This window comes from Mytilus edulis, chromosome 5 (genome assembly GCF_963676685.1).
Source record: "Mytilus edulis chromosome 5, xbMytEdul2.2, whole genome shotgun sequence".
Taxonomy (NCBI): Eukaryota; Metazoa; Mollusca; class Bivalvia; order Mytilida; family Mytilidae; genus Mytilus; species Mytilus edulis.
In genome coordinates, this window is record NC_092348.1 from 57356110 (window position 1) to 57369343 (window position 13234).

Consider the following 13234-nt stretch of genomic DNA (forward strand, 5'->3'; position numbering starts at 1 on the left):
GTTTTAGTAATTTGAAGACGTTACGTTTGTGGACTCAGCTTTGTGCACACCGTCTATATGGTAAGCTCTGGATGCCTTTTTGAGTATTGCATACGGTGATTTGGTGATGTCTTCATGCCATGCATTGTCCCATTACTTTATATAGACAGCTTATCAGTCAACCTGATCTATCAAAGTAACTCTCCTCGCCTTTTGTATAGTCAGACGAAAAACAATATATAAACTGACTTAGCTTGGTATAAACATGTTTATTTAATATACTCATATAAATATAAAAAAGAAGATGTGTTATGATTGTCAATGAGACAACTCTGCACAAGAGACCAAAATAACACAAAAATTATCAACTATAGGTCATCGTACGGCCTTCAACAATGAGCAAAGCCCATACCGCATAGTCAGTTATAAAAGGCCCAGAAATGACAATGTAAAACAATTCAAACAAGAAAACTAACGGCCTTCTTTATGCACAAAAATTGAACGAAAAACAAAAATGTAACACATAAAAAAATGTAAAAAAAAAATATTTTAATAAATGTTGAAAATATTATTGTGTTTGTGAGTTGAAAACTACTTAAAATTGTAGAAATATTCAAAAGTAGCTCTCGAGTTTTTGTTTTGCGGCTACGTTAACGGAACACCAATCAAGTAATCGATCTTCATGACTATATGGCTTCAATATTCAATGGTATAAAATATCATGTTCTGCTTGTCGTAGACTCAAATAGACTTCAAGTTGGAATAGATCTACGAAGACTAAAGAACGTTCATGTGTGGTTTGGCAATTGTACATGCCCACGACACCGATGTCCAGATATTGTTCGGAAGATGTTTTGAGAAGTAACGGTGCTACCGGACATGTAAAATTAAACTGTTACAGTATATTACAGAACACAAAACTGGCTATCTTTGCTGTAAATACAAGTTAAAACCGGACATGGTTTACATTAAAGCTAAAAATCCCAATCCCACGGCATCAAATAATTTTAAAAAAAAAACATGATACTACCATATACCTCTAGTAGGCAGTAAAAGTGCTATATGTACGTTTTGTTTGGGTGTAGCCCAAGAATAAGTAAGTTCAAGTCTTTTTAGAACGTTATCGGAAGGACATACTAATACAAAAACTTAGTACCAGTGTTATATGAACGTTATCGGAAGGACGTACTCCTACAAAAACTTAGTAAATGAATGTATCGGAATAACATATTCCCACAAAAATTGAGTACCAGAGTTATATGAACGTTATCGGAAGGACATTTCATACAAAAACTTCGTACTAGTGTCATATGAAGATTATCGGAAGGACATACTCCTACAAAAACTTAGTATAAGTGTTAAATGAATGTATCCGAAGGACATACTCCTACCAAAATTGAGTACCAGTGTTATATGAACGTTATCGGAAGGACATACTTGTATAAAGGTCATCACATGTATGAATTTTCGCATACCACACTTGTAAAGATCATAACATTCATGATTTCTCGTGTATCTATTGTCACTTAATCCTTCACTCAACACATGTACACCACTTTTGTAAATTTCATGAATTCTCGTGTGCCTATAAAAGTGACTTTTTCCACTAAATTATTTACCGATACAGGTAAATGTGCATGCAATTATTCATCACAAGTATGGGTTATAATGTCTTTACGATAATAACCGTCGGAACTAAAGCTTGTACCCATACGTCACATTTTAGGTCTTCTTTTATCAGTATGTGTTTTTGTATGTCTCAGACAATTACTGATTCTGCCAACTCTTTTTCAAAATATCACATCTTATCTTTCCAAGTATGGATTTTCATGTGTTTATTACGATTGCTTTTGTGACCAAATGCTTTACCACATACATCACATCTGTAAGGTTTTTCGCCAGTATGTGTTATCATGTGTGTACGACAAGAACTGCTTTGGCCAAATTCTTTTCCACAAATATAACATGCGTAAGGTTTTTCTCCAGTATGTTTTTTCATGTGTACATTATAGTTGCTCTTGGCACTAAATTCTTTACCACATTCATCACATTTGTAAGGTTTTTCACCAGTATGTGTTCTCATGTGAATTAGACAACTATCTTTTTTGCCAAACTTTTTTTCACAAATATCACATTTGTAAGGTTTTTCGCCAGTATGTGTTCTCATGTGAGTTAGACAATTCCTTTTTCTGCGAAACTGTTTTCCACAAACATCACATCTGTAAGGTTGTTCACCAGTATGCTTTCTCATGTGAATTTGACAGGCGCTTTCTCGGTGAAACTCTTGATCACAAAAAACACATTTAAAATGTTTTTCCCCAGTATGAATTCTCATGTGTTCATTATAGTTGCCTTTCTGACCAAATTCCTTATCACATACATCACATTTGTAAGTTTTTTCGCTAGTATGTGTTCTCATGTGAATTTGATAAATATTTTTTTGGCAAAATTCCTTTCCACAAATATCACATTTGTAAGGTTTTCCACCTGTATGGATATTCTTGTGTATATTATAATTGCCTTTATGACCAAATACTTTTCCACATTTATCACATTTGTAAGGTGTTTCGCCAGTATGTTTTCTCAAATGAACTTTACAGTTACTGTTTTGGACAAATCCTTTTCCACAAATATCACATTTGTAAGGTTTTTCACCAGTATGGATTTTCTTGTGTATATTATAATTGCCTTTGCTACTAAATTCTTTACAACATTCATCACATTTGTAAGGTTGTTTACCAGTAAGATTTTTCATTTTGACGTAGACAAGAACTTTTTCGGTGAAACTCTTTGTCTGCAGTAGCCTCTTTGCTGGACATAACTAAGTGTTACAGTCTGTTCACAGATGTGTTTTTTATCTACAACATACAAATACCAATTTATTTAAAGATGGTTGGTAAACTATGTAATAATTACAACTATAAGCAGTATGTATTGTGTACATACATTTGTACTAGAAGTCTGATTTTTTTTCATTTATCCCTGTTCAAAAAAGTATTAGGCCTAAGATCTTGCATGCCAGACGCGGGTTACATCTTCATAAGACTCTCAGTGATGCTCGAATAGAAAAAAGTTAAATAGCCAAATCAAGTATAAATTAGAAGAGGGTCAATAATTTTTCACAGATTTTTCCAAAATACGACTACGGTAAATAGTTTTGCTTGAGTTAAAAAAATCTTTAGGATTTACAAGAATTCAGAATTACGCCAACTGTAAGTTTAAAAATATGACTATGTTTACATTTATATCAGTGATATATCATGATAACGCAGAAATGTTGACTACGTGGCTTGTAATAACCTCGGGGAGTTAACTTCAACCAGCAGATGCATTGACCCGATTGATGCGGGAAAAAAATTATATCAAGACAAAACGTTGCATAGCAGAGGCGCGTTTCGTCTATAAGAGACAAACAGTTGACACTCAAATAAAAGAAAAATAGAATTCTAAATAAATTTATAATCTAAGAGCATTGCGTAAACAATTCCAAAATACGGCTACGGTTATAACATACACATGAGGAAGAAACCCCTTTATAATTCGAAGAATATTGCAAATACTGCAAACTGTTATTTTTAAATTTATAAAAATTAATGAATATGAATTCTTGATAATACCTTTTTAACATCCGCTATGCTCGTGTCTGTTGTGAGGTTTTAGATTTCAACAAACGTAATTTATGTGTATTAGTGGTAAATTATTAAGTTAGGGATTTCGTTACCACAAATAACTTAAAACTTGTACTTTATTCTTCCATAGCTATAAGCTTATTGACCCTTTAAATAAACTTATTCTAAATGTTAGCAATTCATCTCTGTATTTGAATATTGGTTTTATGTCCCATTTATGCCATTATGTTTTCTGGTCTGTGCGTCAGTCTGTCTGTTCGTTCGTCCGTCCATTCGTTCGTCCCGCTTCAGGTTAAAGATTTTTGGTCCAGGTAGGTTAAAGATTATGGTCGAGAAGTTTTTCATGAAGTTGAAGTCCAATCAGCTTGAAACTTAGTACCAATGTTCCTTATGATATGATCTTCTTAATGCCAAATTAGAGATTATACCCCATTTTCACGGTCCACTTAACATGGAAATGATAGTGCAGATGGGGCATCCGTTGACTTAGGACACAACATTTTGTTATTGGTATAAATATAGATTTTGCTACCGTAAATTAATAGCAGACTAGACACTATTGTTATATACATATGCACTTTAATGGATCTACCATCTGTCGACGCATGTATCTTGGCGTTGAACAAGGTAATGGTTTTCTCTAACGTCTTTCCACTGCATCCATCCATTGTATGTTGGATGTGATTGATAATTTAGTCTTGATGCACGATTTTTTGATTGGCTTTGAACTAGCTGTCACTGACTGCGAGTCTTCTCAGATATGTACTTTTTGTTGTTGGAATGTACAAGTACCATGTCAGGTCCATGTGTTTTGTTATATGTATTTAGCCTTTTCAACACAATTTTATAAAATTGAGAATGGACATATATAGTTCGTTCATATGCTATGCTGTTACATCACTGTCCGAATTAAGGGTAGGGTTGAGATTCCGCTAACATGTTTAACCCCGCCACATTTTGTATATATTTGTCTGTACCAAGTTAGGAGCCTGTAATTCAGTTGTCGTTTATTGCTGTGTTCAACATTTGTTTTTTGTTCAGTTGTTTTTACATTAATATACATGCAGTTTTGTCGTTTGGTTTCATATTTGTGATTTTGGGGTCTTTCAAAGCCGACAATGCGGCATGGGCTTTGCGTATTGTTGAAGGCTTTACAGTGACCTATAAAGATCTGTTAATTTCTGTGTCATTTGTTCTTTTGTGCAGCCGGAGTTGTCTAATTGGCAATCTTACCACATCTGTGTTTTTCTGGTTTTTTTTTTGTTTTTTTTTAAATATGATGGCATACAAACCATCAAAGTTTGAAAGATATTTGTCAAACAGTTTCACAGCATTTGCGTTCAAAACGCCTTGGGCAGTTGGAGTGACGGATAGATACTGTTACTATATATATATCTATATTCAATAACATTTCAGCACAGGCACTTGTTTCTGTCAATATGTGGTTTACTATCCATACCCGTACTAAAAAATCACTCGATTTTTAATTTTAGTACGGGTATGGATAGTAAACCCCATATTGACAGAAACAAGTGCCTGTGAGTAAAGGCCCGAAAACTCGATCGTGATTCAGTTGTTTTTACTTGCTCTTGATGTAAACGTGTTATATTGGTCCTTATGGTATTTTGCTTAAAGTATATAATTTGATTCATTTGTGGCCAAGAAACGTGACCGTGACGGCTAAAATAGAAAATAAGGATAACATGCAGTTTTTGACTTATATTTCAGAAACTAAAGTAGTTATAGTAAAATTGATAAGGAGTCAAATTATTCAACAGGTCGGCACTAATTCTGAAAAATCCGACAACCCAATGTTAAAAGCAAGATATACATGTTTAATTGAGATATATATGATTAAAGACCGTACACTTAAGTTATAGTTTGAAGCAAGCGTAATACCGTAATTCAATGAACAAATAAGTTTTTTCATAGAAAAATATAATATATTTGCAGGGAAATGCATACTTAAACCCCGTGCCTACTTTGGTGAATATATATACTTTTCAATTAACCGGAAACTGTTCATGAGAGAAATGTAAAAATAGTTTCGATGAAACCTTTTCAAATTACGTCAACGAATAAATATCAGGAAATAAGTTAAAACTCAAATGAAACTAAAACAATTGATATGTTTGTACAATTCAATTGTATCTTACCTCTCTATCCATAAGTTGGGTCTTTGTTTATTCACTTTGAAAAAACACACAGATTTGTCAAATTCTGGAAATTCGGGAAAACCCAAAATTGTGATGCTGTTTATTTCATTACGTCATGTAGAAATTATGCGTATAAATATGTGACAACTTAACGAATCGAATATGTATGTTGTTTATACAGAGCAAACGCCACATTTATTTTTACTATACATACAATTCTTACTTTAAGTCAACAATATAAATTTTAGAACTGTATTTTCTTCAATTTAAGAACCTTGCTAAACTACAAAAAAGATATGTTTTAGGAAAACAAAGTTCTCAATCCCAACTTCGAAGATATTTATAAATATCTTGATCTTGGACTACTTGGTATTTTTTGCAATTTATTTTAATGTTATGATAATGTACTTCAAAGGTTAGTTTTATTTATAGACGAGTTTAAAAAATGCAGAAAAATATAAGCTCTCTAAATATAAAAATTTCGTGTATTATATTCCCGTGAAGCAATTAAAATAAGAAAAACAAAACGTGAACCTCGTTGGCAGTTTGATTGTCCGTCTGGTATATTTCGTCCCTCTTTTTTTGATCTATTAATATATAGATATCCATGATTTATCCTCATTCTGTACATGGGATTTGGAAAACTGACATGTATTCTTTTAACTTTGGACCTCAATCAAAATATTTCCATAGCTTAACTCACCTGGGTCTTTAGGTCCAGGAAACCTTATGCAATTGCCCTATTATTTGTACCTAATGTGGATAAAAGCTTAGCCGTAGGGAGTTTTGTATGAATTAAAAAAGTGAATGGAAAAATCAGCCTATCCCACCTTTGGACATCAATTAAAAAAGTTCATTGAATTTACCCACCCGGGTCTTAGAGTCCAGATAACCTTAAGCAATTGCCTATCTTTTGTACCAAAGGTGGACAACACCTTTGTCGTCGGGAATTTTAAATGAATTAAAGAAGGGAGTTGCTATGGCCACCCTATCCCACCTTTGGACATCAATTAAAAAAGTTCATTGAATTTACCCACCCGGGTCTTAAAGTCCAGATAACCTTAAGCAATTGCCTATCTTTTGTACCAAAGGTGGACAAAACCTTTGTCGTCGGGAATTTTAAATGAATTAAAGAAGGGAGTTGCTATGGACACCCTACCCCAACTTTGGACCTCAATTGAAAAACGTTCCATAACTTAACCCACCCGGGTCTTTTGGTTCATGCAACCTTATGCAATAACCTATCAGTTGTACCTTATGTGGACAAAACCTTTGCCACAGGGATTTTTTTTTAAATTAAAGAGGGGAAGTGGTAGGGTCACCCTACCCCAAATTGACACCTCAATTAAAAACGTTAAAACACTTTACCCATCTTGGTCGTTGGATCCAAACAACCTCTGTACTTATTGTTGACAAAAGCTTTGCCGTAGGGAACTTTTGATAAATTAAAGGAGGGAGGTGGTAAGGGCACACTACCTAAACTTTTAACCTCAACCAAAAACGTTTATAAACCTTACCCACATTGGTCTTTGGGTCCAGACAACCTGAAACAAAATTCCTATCATTTGAACTAAGTGTGGACAAAACCTTTCCCGTAGGGATTTTTTTTTATGAATTGCAGAATAGATGAGGTGGTGTCACCCTACCATAACTTTGGACCTAAATTAAAATAGTCCCACCTTTTACCACCTGGTGGTTCGGTCAAAGCAACCATAGGCAATTGGCTATTCTTGGTACCATGTGTGGATAAAAGGTTATCATAAGCTTGACTGCACGCGGGCGGATAAAGTCATGAAACTTTTTAATTAAGGTCCAAAGTTATGATAGGGTGATTTTTCCATCCCCTTCTTTAATTTATAAAAAGGGACGTGGTAGGGATACCCTGCCCCAACTTTGGAGCTCAATTCAAAAAGTTCCGTACTTTTACGCACCTGGGTCTTTGGGTTCAGGCAACCTAAGGCAATTGCCTATTATTTGCAAAACTATTTATCACTGTAGACAAAAGCTGTGTCGTAGGGAATTTTTAATGAAGGAAAGAAGGGAGGTAGTAGGGTCACCCTACCAACTTTGGACCTGAATCAAAAAAGTTCCATATGAATACCCACCTAGGTCTTCACTCCTGGTCACTTTAGGAAATTGACTATCAAAAGTACCAAGTGTGGACAAAAGCTTTCCATAGGGAACTTTTTATGAATTTAAGAACGGGGTTGGAAAAGTCAGCCGACCTCAAATTTGGACATTATCAAAAAGTTTTTCGAAAAACAAAGGATTTTTTTTTATCCCAGGCATAGATTACTATGGAACGCCAATACTGTCTTGTTATGGCCATTTTCATTATATGATGTGTATTTACCTTTATATGATGTGCACTTGTCATTATAGATTCATTATTAGGGGGAGTATAATAAGTATGACATAATTATGAACATTGGCAATCATACCACAACTCAAGTTATTGTTTATAAGAACGTATACATGTGTAGATTAACGTCTTTTACTGTAAACGACAGTGTTCCCGGGAGTCAAAGCCGAAAGGTGTTGAAATTCGTTTTATGTTGTATAGTATTTGTTTCATATTTGATAGTGATAGTGTAAACTTTTAATTGACTTTAGAACTTTTGAATTGCTTTTCAAATCCCAGGAAACTGGTACAAACCCGAGGATAAAAATATCTAAACGTCCCCGCCCGGTTACACGTTACACTGCTAACATTCCTCTTGATTTGAACTTTCTTGAATAGTTGATGGTCACTGGTGAAGTGTGCTGGTCTGCACCGAAGTGCGCTGAGCTGATCAATGATGTGCGATGGTTTATATAACACGGGATACCTCAATTAATTAATTATTTTCAGCTATTTCAACTTATGAGTTCAGCCTTAAGATCCATATGGAATGGACTGCATGTCCAGGAAACCTACCCATGTCAGCCTAGAACAATTCAAATCTATTTTCAGCTATTTCAACCCATGAGTTCAGCCTTAAGATCTTATGGATTGGACCGAATGTCCAGGAAACCTACCCATATCAGCCTGGAACAACTCTAAGCTGTTTCCAGCTATTTCAACCCATGAGTTCAGCCTTAAGATCCTTAAAGATTTGACTGAATGTCCATGAAACATACCTACATTGGTCTGGAACAATTCTAAGCTATTTTCAGCTATTTGAATCCATTAGTTCAGCCTTAAGATTAATATGGATTGGACTGAATGTCCAGGACACCTGCCCACATCGGCCTGAAAACAGTTCTAAGCTTTTTTCAGCTATTTCAACCCATGAGTTCAGCCTTAAGATCCATATGGATTGGACCGAATGTCCCGGAAACCTACCCGTATCGCCTTGAAACAACTGTTAGCTATTCCAACCCATGAGCTCAGCCTTAAGATCCATATGGATTGGACTGAATGTCAAGGAAACATACTCATATCGGCCTGGAACAAATCTAAGCTTTTTTCAGCTATTTCAACCTATGAGTTCAGCCTTAAGATCCATATGGATTGGACTGAATGTCCTTGAAACCTATCTATATCGGCCTGGAACAATTTTGAGGTATTTCCAGCTGTTGCAACCTTATGATCCATATGGATTGGACTGAATGTCCAGGAAACATTCCCACATCGGCCTGCAAAATTCTAAGTTATTTGCAGCTATTTCAACCCATGAGTTCAGCCTTAAGATCCATACAGATTAGAGTGAATGTCCAAGAAACCTACCCATATCAGCCTGGAACAATTTTCAGCTATTTCAACCCATTAGTGCAGCCTTAAGATCCATATGGATTAGAGTAAATGTCCAGGAAACCTTCCCACATCGGCCTAAAAATAATAATTATAAGCTATTTTCAGCTATTTCAACCCATGAGTTCATTCAAGTGTAGGGTTCTGATATTTTGTGTGATTTGATATGCTAGAATCTTATTCATTATTTACACTAAACTTGGTCTCTGCTTTTGAATAATCTCTTTGAACTGTTTCTGAGGCTAAATGTTATTCCTTACTATACAGCTTCTATGTATGTTTGTTTTCGTTGTAGTTCAGTGCTTTTGATGTTGTTTTCCTCTTATAATTGATTATTCGGTTTTGGTTTGTTACCCGAATTTGTTTATTGTTTGATTAGATTTATGACTATTGAACAGCGGTATACTACTGTTGCTTTAAATACAATCAAAGAGTTTTTTCATGATAAAGGCTATACTGTTATATTCATATCCTTGTGTCTTTGGCTGGATAGTAGAACATCATGAAACCTAATTACCGAACTATAAAAGTTATTCCATGTCTATGGTTAATGACTTTGGAAGGAGGAAACTCAGAAATAAAACTGTTATGTTGAGAAACTTTAAAATACCCTAACAGTTTTTGTATGCAGCCTTGATTTGTTTCCTTTTTATCGAATTATGACTATTGAACATTGGTTGCCTATATTTGGAAATTTATTAAAACATAAAAAAAAACACATTTCCGTGAAATATTAAATAATCAATAGACCTCGAGACCTAACATGCGACAATAATTTTGAATGTTCATTCAAAATATGGCTTCTGTTTATTACTTTTCAGCATGTTTCTTCTATCAATAAATCAAAAACTACTAGTAACTTATATATGATTAAAATAAAGACAAATGATATTCAGTTGTGTACTAATTATTAGCATAATAAACACATAACAATGTGAAAGATGTAATACATGTAAACTATGGAATAACAGAATAACTTAAACAATTTTTATAAATTTATTATTTTGATAAAAATAAGTAATATTTAATATAGTTGTTAATTTCCAGTCATCTGGTCTGTTGTGGAGAGTTGTCTCATTAGCAATCATACCACATCTTCTTTTTTATAATGAACTTTGTTTGAGCAGCGGTTTTTGTCCACTGCATGGCGTTTGTATGCATGTAGACTCCCTTCTCGTCTCCCTAAAGCAACCATGACTCTAATCTATGCGTAACGGTCACCAAGCCTGCTATATACGAAGATGGAAATTTGCATATAATGGCTGCATGCGATAGATTCGATTTTTGTATGTGATAATTTCCATTGCCTCTCCTTGAACAGTCAATCCATTGCTAGAGCGGGTCGACCTTTTGACTGTTTGTGATGTTTGAATTCAGAAAGGATAAACGAGGTATGATGCCTCATGTAGATCTATACCTATTGTATTTGTTGTAAATTTGTTTTCGTGTCCTGATAAAACGTGAAATACTTACCTTATATACCACATGTACCATGGTTGATGTAACACCTGAGGATGTTATACACCTTATATACCACATGTACCATGGTTGACGTAACACCTGAGGATGTTATACACCTTATATACCACATGTACCATGGTTGATGTAACACAGGAGGATGTTATACACCTTATATACCAAATGTACCCTGGTTGATGTCGCACAGGAGGATGTTATACACCTTATATACCACATGTACCCTGGTGGGTGTAACACAGGAGGCTGTTATACACCTTATATACCACATGTACCATGGTTGATATAACACAGGAGGATGTTATACACCTTATATATCATATGTGCCACGGTTGATGTAACACAGGAGGATGTTATACACCTTACCACATGTACCCTGGTTGATGTAACACAGGAGGATGCTACACACCTTATATACCACATGTGTCCTTGTTGATGTAACACAGGAAGATGTTATACACCTTATTTACCACATGTACCCTGGTGGGTGTAACACATGAGGATGTGATACACCTTATATACCACATGTACCCTGGTGGGTGTAACACAGGAGGATGTTATACACCTTATTTACAACATGGACCCTGGTTGATGTAACACAGGAAGATGTTATACACCTTATTTGCCACATGTACTATGGTGGGTGTAACACATGAGGATGTGATACACCTTATATACCACATGTACCCTGGTGGGTGTAACACAGTAGGATGTTATACACCTTATTTACCACATGTACCATGGTTGATGTAACACAGGAGGGTGTTATACACCTTACCACATGTACCCTGGTTGATGTAACACAGGAGGATGTTATACACCTTATATGCCACATGTACCCTGGTTGATGTCACACAGGAAGATGTTATACACCTTATTTACCACATGTGTCCTTGTTGATGTAATACAGGAAGATGTTATACACCTTATTTACCACATGTACCCTGGTGGGTGTAACACATGAGGATGTGATACACCTTATATACCACATGTACCCTGTTGGGTGTAACACAGGAGGATGTTATACACCTTATTTACCACATGTACCATGGTTGATGTAACACAGGAGGATGTTATACACCTTATATGTCACATGTACCATGGTTGATGTAACACAGGAGGCTGTTATACACCTTACATACCACATGTAACCTGGTTGATGTAACACAGGAGGATGTTATACACCTTATATACCACATATACCCTGGTTGATGTCACACAGCAGGATGTTATACACCTTATATACCACTTGCACCCTGGTTGATGTCACACAGGAAGATGTTATACACCTTATATACCAAATGTACCATGGTTGATATAACACAGGAGGCTGTTATACACCTTATATACCACATGTGTCCTGGTTGATGTAACACAGGAGAATATTATACACCTTATATACCACATGTACCATGGTTGATGTAACACAGGAGGATGTTATACACCTTATTTACAACATGTACCCTGGTTGATGTAACACAGGAAGATGTTATACACCTTATTTGCCACATGTACTATGGTGGGTGTAACACATGAGGATGTGATACACCTTATATACCACATGTACCCTGGTGGGTGTAACACAGTAGGATGTTATACACCTTATTTACCACATGTACCATGGTTGATGTAACACAGGAGGGTGTTATACACCTTACCACATGTACCCTGGTTGATGTAACACAGGAGGCTGTTATACACCTTATATACCACATGTTCCATGGTTGATATAACACAGGAGGATGTTATACACCTTATATATCATATGTGCCACGGTTGATGTAACACAGTAGGATGTTATACACCTTACCACATATACCCTGGTTGATGTAACACAGGAGGATGTTACACACCTTATATACCACATGTGTCCTTGTTGATGTAACACAGGAAGATGTTATACACCTTATTAACCACATGTACCCTGGTGGGTGTAACACATGAGGATGTGATACACCTTATATACCATATGTACCCTGGTGGGTGTAACACAGGAGGATGATATACACCTTATTTACCACATGGTTGATGTAACACATGAGGATGTAATACACCTTATATACCACATGTAACACAGGAGGATGTTATACACCTTATATACCACATGTGCCATGGTTGATGTAACACAGGAGGCTGTTATACACCTTACATACCACATGTAACCTGGTTGATGAAACACAGGAGGATGTTATACACCTTATATACCACATATACCCTGGTTGATGTCACACAGGAGGATGTTATACACCTTATATACCACT

At 35.5% G+C, this 13234-nt stretch overlaps 1 protein-coding gene across 1 annotated transcript; it reads right to left on the minus strand.

Annotated features, from left to right (window-relative positions):
* Positions 1–232: 232 nt before the first annotated feature.
* Positions 233–5859, minus strand: LOC139524037 (zinc finger protein 227-like). Its single transcript, XM_071318566.1, has 2 exons — positions 5765–5859; positions 233–2837 (listed from the first exon to the last, which is right to left on the minus strand). Exon 2 carries the CDS (start codon positions 2732–2734, stop codon positions 1778–1780), a length of 957 nt encoding a protein of 318 aa, XP_071174667.1. The 5' UTR covers positions 2735–2837; positions 5765–5859; the 3' UTR covers positions 233–1777.
* Between the last annotated feature and the right edge of the window lie 7375 nt (positions 5860–13234).